This window comes from Pristis pectinata, chromosome 1 (genome assembly GCF_009764475.1).
Source record: "Pristis pectinata isolate sPriPec2 chromosome 1, sPriPec2.1.pri, whole genome shotgun sequence".
Taxonomy (NCBI): Eukaryota; Metazoa; Chordata; class Chondrichthyes; order Rhinopristiformes; family Pristidae; genus Pristis; species Pristis pectinata.
This window is the reverse complement of record NC_067405.1, coordinates 134,884,313-134,900,523: the sequence shown is the minus strand read 5'-3', so window position 1 is coordinate 134,900,523 and position 16,211 is coordinate 134,884,313. Positions and strand designations below refer to the sequence as shown.

General features: G+C 41.7%; 1 protein-coding gene across 2 annotated transcripts in view; it reads left to right on the top strand.

The window, feature by feature from the left end:
* setd3 (SET domain containing 3, actin histidine methyltransferase) overlaps positions 1–15,584 on the top strand; it is a 115,200-nt gene extending 99,616 nt beyond the window's left edge. For both annotated transcript variants that reach the window (XM_052025433.1, XM_052025427.1), the window contains exons 12-13: positions 8,829–8,989; positions 12,322–15,584. In XM_052025433.1, the coding sequence (XP_051881393.1) occupies positions 8,829–8,989; positions 12,322–12,774 (614 nt within the window). In that variant the 3' untranslated portion in view covers positions 12,775–15,584. The remainder of the gene's footprint in view (positions 1–8,828; positions 8,990–12,321) is intronic.
* Positions 15,585–16,211: the final 627 nt, after the last annotated feature.

The window sequence follows — 16,211 nt, the reverse complement described above, 5'->3', positions numbered from 1 at the left end:
CTCCCAATGACACTTCTACATCCATTTATTTACTGCTGAAGACACAAGAGGTTCTGCAGATGCTGGAATCTGGAGCAACACACAAAATGCTGGAGAAACTCAGCAGGTCAGGCAGCATCTATGGAGGGAAATAAACAGTCGATGTTTCGGGTCAAGACCCTTCATCAGGACCGTCCTGGTAAAGGGTCTCGACCCGAAACGTCAACTGTTTATTTCCCTCCATAGATGCTGTCTGACCTGCTGAGTTCCTCCAGCATTTTGTGTGTGTTATTTACTGCTGAAGCCGCCTTCTGTATTCTGTTGCAGCTGGACTTAACCATTTCAATGCACCTCTACAGGTCCTCCTTCATACATCCCTCTGTAAATCTGAGGTCATCCAAAGCCTTGCTACTTGTCATAGAGTCATACATGCAGCCCAGTGTGTCCATACCAGCCATCCAATGCTTATCTATACTCTCCCATTTCCAGCACTCAGCCTATGGCCTTCTATGCCATGATATTTGAAGCGCCATTCTAAATAAATGTTCTTAAGTATTGTGAGAGTACCACCCCCTCAGGTGATGTGTTTCAACCACTTTGGAGGTCAAAAAATGTATTCCTCTGTTGGGCTGAATAGCCATCTCCTGTGTAATAGTAAATCAGTAAAATTACACTCCTACACTCTTGGTCTCTCAACTCTCCTTCCTTTGGCTTAAGCTTTGGCCTAACCCAGTTCTTACCTCCTTGTGTGGGTTGGTTTCAGAGTTTGATAACACTCCTAAATGCAGAGCTATAGGAAGTTTTCCTACATTAAAGGCATGACATAGATGCTATTTACTGATTCTACAATTAAAAAGTTTTAATGGACAATAACCACTCACTGTTTAACGTCAGGAAAAAGGATTCATTAATAATCAGATTTTTAATATGTAGCTTATTTACTCAACACGTATTATTAATGAGGATGCAATGAGGGAGATCGGAGGCCAGTGGATTTGTGGAGTGACAGTGTTGGAGGGAGAGGTGATGGAGTTAGTGGGAGTGACGTTAGCCTGTGTTCTTTAGATATGAGTTCAGGAGGTGTGCTCCTGGTTCCCTTCACTTTGATTTCAGGTGAGCGTATTTCCAAAGAAAACCTTGTAGTAACAGGTCTGGTTTCCCAGACTGAAAGGATCAGTAGCTGTTTCAGCCCAAATTAGTCCTGCAGCATGGACCTCAGTTGTTAGTCCCCACAATGAAATTTTAAAGAATTTAATTTTAGTTCTGGGCACTGTACAGCATTTATTCTTCCATCACAAACCTGGCACCGCACTTCCAGTTGGAATGGCTTGCATGTTTCTTGTACGTATTTTGGGAAGGAGCTTAATGGGCTATGCAGGTCCTGATTGATAGTCTTTAACTAGTTATCCATTTCACTCTTGTCCTATTTGCCAAGCACTTCATTTGAAAAGGTTCTGTGTAGATAGGTCAGTGTCCTTCTCCCCCACCCACTGAGAACCCTGCCACCTCTCCATTTATTCACTCTAAGCTGCAGTAAAGATCATTAATTTTCAGCATTTATGGTGCATTTTTGCCAGTTTATAACAGTCCAGTTCCTGTGCAGCTTTTACATTGTGGGATTTTGTATGAATTCTATCAGTCCTCAGAATACACCACTGTGGTAATAAATTTTGCATCATGTTAGATGGCGGAAAATCATGAAAATATTATGATGTATCACAAAATTGCAAGAATAATTTTTTCTGCTGTTTTCTTTACAAATTTAAGAACATTTAAAGTAAACTACGTCAGGTAGTTACAACATCTGTTTCACAGTCTATTTAGGGAATCCTTCCATCGAAAAAATAGCCAGTTGGAGCTTTTAGGATGATGTATAATGATTGGGTTTTGCTGTGATAAACGAGGATTTCTGCTTTAAAGAAAATGTGCAGCTGGTGAACTTGGGAGTGGAATTGCTGTGACATTTGCATGGAATATGGGCATTTCTGGCTGTGCCAGTGTTTATTGCCCATCCATGTAACTCACTGTGCTGTTTAAGGGCACAGTTAAAAGTCAACCACATTAATCATTAGTCATAAAGGTGGCCAGATGAGGTGAGGGTAACAGTTTTCCTTAGTTTTCCTTCCACTGGTGAAACATGGGTTTTGATTACAGCCTTCAAGTTTCGTGGTCGCCATTACTGATTCTGGCCTTTCGATTCCAATTTATTTCATTACTTAAACTTAAATGTTGTCTGGAAGACAGTCTAAGTGAAAATCAAAAAAAACTGCCCAAAAACAGAAAATGCTGGAAATACTCGGCAGATCAGGCCGCATCTGTGGGAAGAGAAACAGAGTCAGTGTTTCCGGTCGGAGACCCTTCGTCAGAACTGGGAAGGAGACAAAAGAAGCTTGATAAGCTGTGGGGTGGGTGGGTGGGTGAAGGGGGTGTCTCTGATGAGGTAAAACTGGTGTGACCACAGACTGAACTTGCACCTGTAGTATACTGCATTCAGTGGTCTCCTCTACATTGGAAAAACCAAATGCAGATCAGGTGATCGCTTTGCAGAACGCCTGCATTCAATCCACAGGGGCAACTCTGAGCTCCCCCCCTTGCCTGCCACTTTCCCAATTCCCCCTTCCCAGTCCCACTCTGGTCTGACGGCCTGTGGCCTCCTGCACTGTCACAGTCAGACCCAATGCAAGCTTGAGGAACAGCACCTCGTCTTCCATTTGAGCATGTTGCAACCTTCTGCACTCAATATTGAATTCTACAACTTAAGGTAACTTGATTTTTCAGACTGTAACATTCATCCATCTGTGATATTAGCTCATTATATATTTTTTTCCTTTTTTTTCTTCCTTCTTTCTGGGAGTGAAGGACATGCCCTATCTGACCTGCTGGCCCAGTCTGACCAGCCTGTACCCTGCATTTCACAATTCCCTCTTCCTTTTGTCCATGTTCTTCTATGTTCTCGCTCTCTAACTGCTCTCATTCACTCACTGATCAGATAACCTTGTTTACAGCTTATTGCCTTGGCAACCCCAGTTTTACCCTATAAGAGATATCTCCCGACCCCACCCTCCCCACAGGTTTACAAGCTTCTTCCCAGTTCTGACGAAGGGTATCCGACCAGAAACGTTACTCTGTTTCTTTTCCCACGGATGCGGCCTGACCTGCTGAGTATTTCCAGCACTTTCTGTTTTTGTTCTAACTTATCACTAATATTTACTACTGTGGCATCTGGGACAGGGCAGCATTGTGAGAGTACTGTGTAGGTGCCGTACAGTTTTTGCCACTTTCTTCTGATGAGCAGCTGCAGAAATACGCACTCTTCACAGCGCAATCTGAGTGACATTGGTTTTAAGACTAAAACACATGGGATTAATTAAATATCTTGTGTTTAATAAAGGGGGTGCAGTGTCCAAAGCAGTCACCGCCTAACTCAGGCCCTTGTGACCAGCTGTTGCCCAATGGAGACTGACTATGTGCATTTGAGATTATCTTAATTGAACCAAAGGGAACATACAGAAGTAGCAACAGCGTTGTGCGCGGTCATGTTTCTGTCTACTAAACATAAACCATGTGCTCCTAGACTGATCATTTCTTCGAAGCATTTAAGGAAGGAGTGTAATTATTTAGTCTATATCCTCATGAAGTTGGTTCTTCACTCCTGCCCTGTAACAACCCCTGTCTCAGAGAAATGCACTACGTAGTTTAAAAATCCATTACCTGATTGCTCTTTCTGGGACTACTGGATACAAATTTGCACATGACAGCAAGAAACATTTCAAAACTGTCTTGCTGTGGAGCTTTTTGGAGTATGTTAAAGTCATTGAATACCATTTCTTCATGAATAGTGTGTATTGCTTATATTTTTCATTGTAGTATTGTACAGTTCTCTGCATTAAATTATACCTTCCATTTGCCTGTTCCACTTGCTTATTTTGTTGTATTCACTCTATAGTTAGACACTAGTTGCACTACTTTCCTCCTTCCCTGCTGCCAATATCCCTGGTAAATCATGAAGAAATATGACCACTTTGTATTAGCTCCTCAGTCTAAGGTATTTACGTAAATGAGCTGTGATGGTCTCAAAGCTGCAAACTAGGAACTGCACTTAATGCTCTTTTCTCCATGCCTGCCATTGGCATTTCATATATTCTTTTCACTCTTCATCCAGTTTCTTCTTCAAAAGTAGTGTTCACCTTGAATCTGTACTGCTCTGAGTTTGACTAATTGCTGATCATGAGGAACTTTGCCAATACCTTTTGTAAATCTGAGGGTTCCCTTGAGCGGTTACTGCCTAAAAGAAGCTGAGGAGGTTAGCTAGACAGGATCTTTGCCTCCGGGTTCACATTGGTTATGATTCATCTGTTCAGCCTCCTGAGCCTTTTGCAGCATTCACCCAGATCTGGCAGATAATCGTCTTGACTCCATTTATCAATCTTTATTTTCATTGCCACTCTTGAGGCCTTCCACCAACAACTGGTCTTAAAAATCTCAATAACTTAGTGCCCATAGTTTTCTGGAAAACTGGTTTCAAATTTTCTTTGTGTGGAAAAAGTGCTTCTTATTTTCCCCCCTATGTATCTTTGCTCTGATATTAAGGTTATGACCAGTGGAAATAGTTTATCCATGAAAACTGTTGAAATGTTTGCTCTTTTTAAGTACCTCAGATCACCCTGAGGCTGGTAAACCCAAAGGCAAGTCCAGAGGGCCTGTCTATGTAATTTCACCCTTCAAGCACTGCCTATCATTCTTATGTCAAAGAAATAGAAAATACTGCATACACAACCAAAATAAATTTGAAAACAAGAACGGAGACACAAGAGATTCTGCAGATGCTGGAATCTGGAGCAACACACACAAAAAGTGCTGGAGGAACTCAGCAAGTCAGGCAGCATCCATGGAGGGAAATAGTCGACATTTCAGGTCAAGACCCTTCATCAGGACTGTGTTGAAAACAAAAACATAGCTTATCTGAAGATTTTCTCATTTCCATAAGTCACCATCGGACTTCAATTAAAATACTGGGTAAAGCTGAGTGATTCAATAGAACATGATAGGAATTGATGCGAACTGTATTCATCTGTACAAAATACAGCTAAGATAAAAACAGAAAACGCTGGAAATACTCAGCAGATCAGGCCGTGCCTGTGGGAGGAGAAACAGATCAGATATCCTTATTAATAACATATATCAGAACACACAGTGAAATGCATCTTTTGAGTAGAGTCTTCTGGGGGGCAGCCCACAAGTGTCGCCATGCTTCTGGCGCCAACATAGCATGCCCACAACTTCTTAACCTGTGCATCTTTGGAATGTGGGAGGAAACCGGAGCACCCGGAGGAAACCCACGCAGTCACGGGGAGAACGTACAAACTCCTTACAGACAGTGGCTAGAATTGAACCTGGGTCGCTGGCGCTGTAAAGTGTTACGCTAACCGCTACATTACCGTGCCTGTTAAAGTTACAGGTCAAAGACCCTCAGACAGAACTGGAAAGGAAAGAAAAGAAGTTTGTTAAGCTGCAGGGAGGATGGAGGAAGGGTGGACATCTCTGATAGAGTAAAACTGGGGTTACCATGGGGGTAGCCTGTAAACAGGGTTATCTGGTGAATAAATGAATGGCAACATTGAGCTATACAGCATGGAAACATGTCTTTTAAATGTTTTTATACCACCTCTACCACTTCCTCTGGCAGCTTATTCTATATTCCCACCACCCTTTGTGTGAGAAACCTGCCCCTCAGGTCCACTTTAAATCTTTCCCCTCTCACCTTAAACCCGTGCCCTCTAGTTTTAGAATCCCCTTCCCTGGGGAAAGAGACTGTGACAATCCATCTTATCGCTGCCCCTCATCCCCCTCCCAGTTGAGTCTCCAAGTGTTGCCTCCTCTACATTGGCGAGACCAAACGCAGACTAGGTGACCATTTCGCAGAACACCTGCGCTCCGTCCGTGACCGCGATCTGTGTCTCCCCATTGCCAGTCACTTCAACTCCCCCTCCCACACTATCACCAATATGTCAGTCCTCGGCCTCCTCCACTGCCAGGAGAATTCCAAGCGCAAACTGGAGGAACAGCACCTCATTTTCCGTCTTGGAACCTTGCAGCCTAATGGCATGAACATTGAATTCTCCCACTTTAAGTAATCCCACACTGCTGCCCCCCAACATGCCTCTTTTCTTCCCTTTCCTAGCCAATCTCTCTTTTCTACCCTTTTTTCCTCCTTACCTTTGACCCATCCTCCAGTGTGTCTGCTCTCCCCTCCTCCCCCACACCTGTCTATCACTATCTCTTACCTGCATCTACCTATCACCACCTGGTGCCCACCCCGCCTCCCCTCTTTTGTCCACCTATCACTGCTTGCTTTTCCCCCCTATACATTGGGCTTCCCCTTTTCCTATCTTCAGTCTGGGAGAAGGGTCCTGACCCAAAACATTGACCGCCTGCCTTTCTCCACGGATGCTGCCTGGCCTGCTGAGTTCCTCCAGCATCATTGTGTTTTTGATCTAGATCCAGTTCTAACCTTAGACAACCGTCTTCACTGTCCACAACGTCACCAATTTTGATGTCATCCACAAACTCAGTGAGCACGCCACCTACATTCTCATCCAAAACATTGATGTATATATTTGACAAACAACAGGGGACCCAGCACTGTTCCCTAGTTAGATAGTGTGAACATAGACAAAAGAATGTAGGAGTTGTGAAATACAGAGCAGGAAGACATGCCCGGCAGGTCAGGAAGTATTTCCACCACTTCCGGAGGGAAGAAAAAGTAAAAGAAGAACAAGCAAGCTGAGCACAGATGGATGACTGATACAGGCAGAGAAATCAATTTACCTGAAGTTGTAGCACTCAGTCCAGGAAGCTGGAACATACCCAGATGGAAGATGAGGTGCTGTTCCTCTAGCTTGCGATAGGCCTCATTGTAACACATGAGGCTGTATGAATTACAGCTTTTTTTTTCTGACCCAGCCTTTGTAACGTAAGATAGATCATTAATCAAAGCAATTTCTGAAGATTAATTGTATTTTTTTAAAAAAATTAAAAGCAGCTGGTGATCCTTGAAGCTTTTATTTCCTGATTACTTCATACAGAGAGCTGAGATCAAGTAAAGTGGATTGCACTTGACCTTTGGAGGGGTAGAACCTTTCAACATGCTGTCTCTTCCATTGCTGTCATGTAGTCCTTTGGTTAAGTTTCATCCTTGCTGTTAATTAACTGAGTCAAAGATTCCAAAGTTCTTATTTGTTGAAGCACCTTTGAATCATAATTACTGTTGTATTGCTCTGAAGTGTGCAGCCAACATTTTCATTGTGTGGACTTGCAAATAACAGTGATGTCCTGATGATCAGGTTTTTTAATGTTGAGGGAGAAATGTTGCGCAGGATGCTGGGGCAGCCCTCTCCCCATCAATCACCCCTCCAACCCCCTTCCGCCAGGTATTCTTCAAAACGGCTACATGTTCTTTTATTTTCAGGAGGAGCAGATTTAGCAATTTAACATCTCTCCCGTACAGGGGAATCCCAGGTTACATAAGGGTTCTGTTCCTGTCTGTAACCTGAATTTTCCATAAGTCGGAAACAAACTATTTCCCCCAAAATCGTAAAGTGAAATCTTTAGCCTCGACAGCCCTTGGGGACTGATTTGCAAAGGTCATTGTAAGTGATAGGAATTGCTACCAGCAAGTGAACCGTGACAAATGTTTATCTGAATGTAGCCCAAGTGGAATTACAGGGGAAGCCGATCTGCTAATCAGCGAGCAAACTATTGGCTGTTTAATAAAAGAAAGTGTGTGCTAATGAGAAGTGGTTCAGGCTTCATAATGTTTATTCTTACCTGTAGAAAGTTTGGAGAAGGCATTGTTTTTTTCTGTGGGTAATCTGTGCATTGTTTCCTGGTTAATCCATTGTTTCCTAATCCTAACTCAGCAACGGAGCACTCCACACCACCTCTTGCACTACCATAGGCTTGTCTCTGATTGTGTTTTTTTTTGCACTAATGTTTTGTTTTTCAGTCTTTTTTCTCTCCACTGTCTTGTATAATTTATGTTCTATGTGTTGTGTGAACTCATGTGCCTGTGTTGCTGGTACAAGCAAGTTTTTCGTTGTAACTGTACCTCACCATGCTTATGCACATAATAAACTCGACTTGACTTGATGAAGAGAAACGAGTTCTATACCCAAGAACAGAGTCTGGAAGAATTTGCGTAAAGTCAAGGAGAGAATGCATAGATTAGGATTTACAGGAGAGGTTGTGTAGACCAGGACTTTATTCCCTGGAAGGTAGGAGATTGAGGGGTGACCTGATAGAGGTATATAAGATAATGAGGGGCATAGACAGGGTGAAAGCACACAGCCTTTTTCCCAGGGAGGGGGTGCTAAAAACAAGAGGGCATAGGTTTAAGATCAGAGGCGAGAGATTTAAAAGGGACATCAGGGGCAGCTTCTTCACATTTGGAATGAGCTGCCAGAAATAGTGATTGAGGTGGGCACATAAGTGACTTGTCAAAGTTAATCTGGATTTAAATGAACAGGAGGTAACTCTGATACTTGTTTCCTTAACTGAATAGTCAGTTAAAGACAGTACAGTTACAAAGGAGAAAATCCAGGAACAAGTCAGTACAGACTACTCTGTACATCCAATTGTATCCATTTGCTCAAACCTCAGAAATGAGAGGGTGCCTGGTCTATCACTTGAGGAATGCAGAAAGGAGCAAAGAATAATGAAAAACCAAGATTGTTATTGTTTTCTTGCTCAAAATATAATCAACCCAAGTTGTCCTTATGCTGAAATGGGCCCTCAGGGTCTTTGATCTGTCATAGTTTGAATGTTCTTAATTATGATTTATTTAATTGCAGATGAATTGAAAGGACATCTTGTTCGAGAGCATGTAATCGATAAGATCTTTACCTTGGGAAACTCTGATTTCCCTGTAAGCTGGGATAATGAAATTAAACTGTGGACCTTCCTTGAAACCAGGGCTGCACTCCTGTTAAAAACATACAAAACTACCACTGAGGTAAGTTCTGTGAAAAGCAGAATGAAATTTGCAAGTGATAAGATAGGCATAATGATTTAAATGTTTTTGCCTTGCATATACAGTTGTAAGCTCAGTATATATTCTGCAGGGAATTGGAATTGGTTTATTATTGTCACATGTACTGAGTTACAGTGAAAAACTTGTCTTGCATACCGTTCATACAGATCAATTCATTACACAGTGCATTGAGGTAGTACAAAGTAAAACAATAACAGAATGCAGAATAAAATGTAACAGCTGCAGAGAAAATTCAGTGCAGGTAGACGATAAGGTCATAACGAGGTAGATTGCGAGGTCAAGAATCCATTTTATTGTACTGGGGAACCATTCAATAGTCTTATAGCAGCAGGAGAGAAGCTGGAAGCTGTCCTTGAGCCTGGTGGTACGTGCTATCAGGCTTTATATCTTCTGCCTGATGGGAGAGGAGGGAAGAGAGAATGTCCAGGGTGGGTGGGGTCTTTGACTATGCTGGCTGCTTTACTGAGGCAGCGAGAAATTTAGACAAGGTTCCTGGAGGGGAGGCTGGTTTCCATGATGTGCTGAGCTGTGTCCACAATTCTCTGCAGTTTCTTGCGGTCACAGGCAGAGCGGTTGCCATACCAAGCCGCGATGCATCCGGATAGGATGCTTTCTATGGTACATCATTAAAAATTGGTGAGGGTCGATGGGGACATGCCAAATTTCTATAGCCTCCTGAGGAAGTAGAAGCACTGGTGAGTCTTCTTGGCCGTGGCTTCTGCAGGGTCTGTTTGATGGTGCATGCAAAGATTACTTCCCTGTAAAGTTGCATTTAGTAGTACAGAACTAGAATGAGACTCCTGTAGTGCATAACAAGGCAATTCAGCCCGTTGTGCCTGTGCAGATTCTGTGAAAGAACCATTCAATTACTCCACTAGCCATGCAAATCTTTGTCTTCAGTCCCTTTTGAAAGTAGTTGTTCAATCTGTTTCCGCTACCACTTCTCTTTTTTTATGACATAGAAGTAGGCCGATTGGCCTATCATATCTAAGCCACCTCTAAGAACATTCCCAAACCCATCCCCTAACTTATTTCCCTGTCACCAATTCTTTCTGACATTGCAGTTCGTGCCAATTCTTCTTTACCCACTTACCAGAAGGGTAACTTAGCCATTTAACCTGTCAGCATGTCTTTGGGAACTGGGAAGAAACTGGAGCACCCAGAAGAAACCCACAGGGAAAAACATGCAAACTCCAGGCAGACAGTACCCAAGGTCTGGATTGAACCCAAGTCACTGGAACTGTGCAACAGCAGCACTATCTGCTGCATCACCATGCTGCCCAAAGCAGATCGTGTCAGCTCACTGTTTAAATTGCTTTTCATCCTCTCTTGAAAGTTATTTTAAATGTGCTTCTGCTGGTTACCATCCTCTCTCTCACTGGAAGTGGTTTCTCCTTCCTCTCTGTTGCTGAAACCTTCAACCCTGACATCATAGAGCACTACAGCACAGAAACAGGCCCTTCAGCCAATCTAGTCCATGCCTACCTGATCTGCTGCCTAGTCCCATCTACCTGCACCCGGACCATATCCCTCCAAATCCCTCCCATCCATGTACCTATCCAAACTTCTCTTAAATGTTACAATTGAACTCGCATCTACCACTTTCCCTGGCAGCTCGTTCCACACTCGCACCACCCTCTGAGTGAAGAAGTTCCCCCTCAGATTCCCCTTATATGTGGAACACCTTGTCTGTGTTTCATCTAGTCCCAACAATCCAGTGCTCTCCCACTTGGCCTCTCGCTGTATTTCCACTGGAAAAACTTGCACTCTCCCAAAACTGGTGCTGTATGTTCACTCTTACCAATTCCCTTTCATCCATCATAGACTTGTGAGCTGATCTCCATTGGATCCTGATCGTGGCCACATCTGGATTTTTAAATTTGTGTCATTTTCAAATCCCTTCACCTTCCCCGCCTTCACCACCACCTCCAGCCCTTCAGATCTATGCAGACCTCCATTTCGGGTTTCTTCAATTTCCTTTCTCTGACTATTGGCAGCTGTACCTGCCTCGGCCAAGGCCCTAAGCTGTGGAATTCCCACCTTAACTTCTCTGCATCTTTTCTCCTTTATGATGTTCGTTTGAGCCTACTTCCTTGGCCAAGTTGTCAATGGCACTCCTTTCAAACTTTGTTGGAAAATCTAGCACTTTGATATGATTTGACACATTTTATTTCATATTTTCTCATGACGTAAGGAGGGCATTTGGCCCATAGAGTCAACACCTTCAATTCCATTCCCCAACTTGTCTCCTTATAACCTATTCTCTCTCATACCCATTAATATCACCCTGATTCTCCCACCAGCATCCTATATTAGGGGGAATATACAGTAGTCAATTAACCTAATAACCAACACGTCTTTGGGGTGTAGGAGGCAGCAGGAGCACCTGCTGCCTCCTACACCCACTCAGTCACAGGGAGAACATGCAAACTCCATAAGGAGGTCAGAATCGAACCCAGGTCACTGGAGCTGTGAGACAGCTTCACTACCTGCCATACCAATGTGCCACTTTGTTCAATTGCCACATTAAGTGCAAATTATTATCGAACCAATTCTTGATTTTCAACCGTACTGCTAAAGCAGCCATTTTCTCTGCTCTAAAGGGAATCAAAATTTCTCAAGTGTTTCCAGGTAAATAGAACATAGAACATTACAGCACAGTAAAGGCCCTTCGGCCCACAATGTTGTGCCAACATTTTGTCCTGCTCTAAGATCTAACCCTTCCTTCCCACATGGCCCTCCATTTTTCTGTCATTCATGTGTCTATCTAAGAGTCTCTTACATGTCCCTAATGTATCTGCCTCCACCATCTCTGCCGGCAGTGCGTTCCACCACTCTCTGTAAAAAAACTTACCTCTGACATCCCCCCATATCTTCCTCCAATCACTTTAAAATTATGCCCCCTCGTGTTAACCATTTTCACCCTGGGAAAAAGTCCCTGACTGTCCGCTTGATCTAAGCCTCTTATCATCTTGTACACCTCTATCAAGTTACCTCTCATCCTCCCGCGCTCCAAAGAGGAAAGCCCTAACTCACTCAACCTATCCTCATAAGACATGCTCTCCAATCCAGGCAGCAACCTGGTAAATCTCCTCTGCACCCTCTCTAAAGCTTCCACATCCTTCCTATAATGAGGCGACCAGAACTGAACACAATACTCCAAGTGTGGTCTAACCAGAGTTTTATAGAGCTGCAAGTGAAAGTCTAAACCTTTTCAAAAGAAAATGGACGTTATTCTTTTTGAAATAAATGTCTTTATTCTTTTCCCCCTCTCTTTATTTCTCTGATCTTAGGATGATAAGTCATTGCTTGAAAAACCAGAGCTGTCGTACCACAGTAAGATGGCTATCCAGCTCCGTACAGCAGAGAAGGAGATCTTGGAAAAAGCAGTGCAGAGTGCTGCTATGAAACGTGAGCACTTTACGGAACTGCAGAACAAGAACGCGCCACTTCCCAAATATGAGGAAAGTAATATAGCCATGCTGGAGAACACTGTAACAGACTCAAAACTTCCACTGGTCCTGAGAAATTTAAACAGTGATGATGAAGGAGATCATGAGTTGAAGTTAACAGAGGTACTGGATGACGCGATTGTAGGAGGGGAGGGAATAATGAACGGAGAGAGCACTTTTCCCAATCACACTGATCCTAAAAGTCACGAGAACAGCAAACAAGAAAACAGCGCCAAAGAGAATGGAGATGCCAAAGAGACTACTGCAGAAAAGATTGAATATAGTGAAAGTTGAAATTGAAGAACAATCATAATAAGAGAGTCTAGCCCTCATTGCCAGTGTGAAGTGCAGATGGGAACTCTGAACATTACACTAGCTGACAGTGCAGCATATTTGATCATGTCTTTTTAAGGTGAAAAGAGGTGGAGCTGAAATGGTCTTGTCATAAGAACGTACTTACTGGTAAAATTATAGTTCATTTAAAAGAAGTGGTCTTAAAATAGCTTCTGCCCAATGTTTGTCTCTTCTCAATGTTTGGTGCAGAATGGAGGCAGGAGTTTGAATCGATTCAAGTGCATTTTCAGCATCAAAAGTTAATGATTAAAGATTTGTTTTTAAGAGACTTTTTTTTAGAGCAAAGAAAAGCTGTCAGTCAATTGAAAAGCAATCGTGAAAAGCTGAAAGAAAAATAATGCTTGTTCATTTAATGCCATGTGCCTGCTGTTTGGTGCACATGGTGGTTTAATGTAATGCTTTTAAACACAATATTCGTTCTGTTTCTACATTTACAAGAATTCAGTTGGATTGTAGAATTATATGCCCTCCAACCCATTCACTGTGATCACGAACCTTTTGTCGAACATTTTAATCAGGTGGTTGCTATTTCTAGTTTTTTTTTCCCTATTGGTGTCAAGAATATCAACGGTGAATGATTAACCAACTTGTATGTCATGGACTGAATGTCATGTTTCCATATGCCTGCTAGGAATATCGTGTTTGCTTTAGGCATATTGTAATCATTAAACATTACCACAAGATGAGGGCTGACGTAGAATTCTAAAGCATGACTTGCAGGGAAGTTCATCTTTCTGACTGGCAAACTGAAGCCATTTATAACCACAGCTAAGAAAGTCGGGAATCCATGAAAACTCTAGAGCCTTTGATAATGTTGATTGGTTCATGGGTTTGGCATCAGTGTCATCTGCAAACACTTAAGAAAATCTAGGCTAATATTTTCTGTTCCAACCTATGACAATTCAAAGTGGTCTGGCCCTTAGTTCCCATGAGAAAGTTGGCGCCGTGTGCTTGAATCTCTCAAACAGATATATATCCCATCCAAAAAAGACTGGGGGCAGATGGTCTCCAGGTGCTGTTTTATTCCACTTGAAAAATAGGGATTCTGTGAGGGCTGAGGTTTATTGGCCTTGAAAAATTGGAAGCCCAGTGTAGCCATTGGACACTTGCCTACATCTTTCAGTCACACTTTTACCTCCAAGTTGTTGGTAATGTAACCCCATGTTCTAACCAAAGCTGTATATTTTGTTTTAGTCTATATTGGTTACTCTACTCGTATACTGTATCATCTACCTTGATTATATGGGTTATGATTAAGTGAATGAACTGTAGTGACTACTGTGGAGGGGGAAATGAATTCTCACCCCTTCTGATATGTTACAAAGAAAGCAAAGTTTGCATTGAATGAAGTTATAACACTGATTTTTAAAGTTAAATGTTTAGACTTTCACTCTTAAAGTTTTGATAATTTGCCATTTTATTTCCTCTCTCAACTTCACAACTCCTTCACCTCCTATAATGTAAATTGTCATTATTTGGTGCTTAACGCAGTCTGGCTCCCACTTTGTGTAGTAGTGCAGTTTTGAATATAAAGTTCAGCTTCAGGTAATGTCATGGGCAAAATGCCTTTTGGTGGATTAAATAATGTAGTCCTGAAGCACTGCTTTAAGCACCAACGATTGTCATCAAAGTTAAGTCCGTTGCTAACATTTGAAGCTGCTTCGTTTAAATTATCAAATACTTTTTTTTCATACTAAATTCCCAACCACTGAAAATTTATTTCATTCAGATTCTTGCCTGGTTTAGTTTTTATAAGGTTCAAAAATAGTCTGAATGGAATAAATGTGTTAAACATGTGGAAAATAGGATAATTGCCCCTTTGAGAGTCAAACAAAAATTTATAGCTCAAACCAACTTTTTGGTTACCATTGCCTTGGAAAAATTGATGGTTTGCAACATTCAACTTTGCATCTTTTTGAGACATTCGTGTATTTTGATATGGTGGAGGTTATTTTATCATTGTTCTGAGCAAAACTATGCTGTATTCTGAGAATCAGACAAACCATATTTTGGAGGATGGCAGAACCTTGAAATGTAAAGAGCTAGCTGCTGGGTTCTTATTCTACTGTCTATGTATTCTGAACCATTTGATCTATTTGAATGAGAGTTTTGTAGCTGTAGTAATTTCTACAAAGCACTCTTTAATAATTTACTTGTCAGTATTGTTCACCTTAACCCTTTAAGGACAGGAGAGTATGTGTATTTTTATTTGGCTATTTTTAAGTTTCTGATATGGGGAGAGAATGGTCATAGCAACACTTCTGTTTTGGAACGTTTTCACTAATAAAACTGTGTACACGTCACCTTCCAATACCAAGTACAAGTGTCAAACATACTATGTGCTTAACACTGTCCTTTAATTACGATGTCAACTACTTGTCTTATGCAGGTGTTTCTACTCTCAAAATACTAAAGGAAATCAATTACTGTGAATTGGTAAAAGTATGGCAGTATTCTCAGTTAAATGGCTTTATTTTTCCATAGGAAGTTGTGGCTACATTTATGCTTGAATGTGATTACTTTGTAGGATGAATTTTTTTTTAAACTGAAAGCTCACCTTCCAAAGATGATGATTAGGGTGCACTTTGTTTTTAAGAAAATATCTCTTCCACTTGCTACTGATTTTGTTTGCAATTTTGTGACTCCATTTTCTGACTCCTCTCCACTGCAAAAGTCTTTTGTTCAAATTTGTAAACCACAGCCCAAGGGGAAATCTTTGAGGCAGAAATAAATGCAGATTGTTGCAAACAGCCTGACTTACATTGTGTAGTTGTATTCTGTTTCAAAAGGGAAAAATCAGTTGTTGGACCCTGTCACTTTAAGACTGTGGTGTATTATAACACCGAGTATTAACATGAATAAGAAGCTTTCTCACAAGTGGATGGCTGCTCCTAGTGGAATTAGGCTGCAAGTACCTTAAGCCACTGTTTAAGAACATAAGCCTTCTCTGCCATTCAGTAATATCGTGGTTGATCTGATCTTTAGCCAAGCCCATTCCCCACCCATGACCCTTGATTCCCTTGCAGCCGTCAATTATCCAACTCAATCTTGAATATATCTCAGGACTCAGCATTCACAGCCCTCTTGGATAATGAATTCCAAAGATTTACAACTCTCAGAGAAGAAATTTCTCTTCATTTTTAAGTGGCCAAACCTTTATCCTGAAGTGTTGTCCCTTATTTCAAGATTCCCAGTCAGGGGAACATTCTCGAAACATCTATCCTCCAAAGCCCCTTCAGAGTCTTTCACGCCTCAATGACGCATCTAAACTTATTTGGGTTTTTAAGAATGTCTTATTCTTATAAACCAAAAAGAATATAGGCAAATTACAATAAAAGGCATGTGTCAAATCAGGTGTAGCTAAAGCACAACTTAAC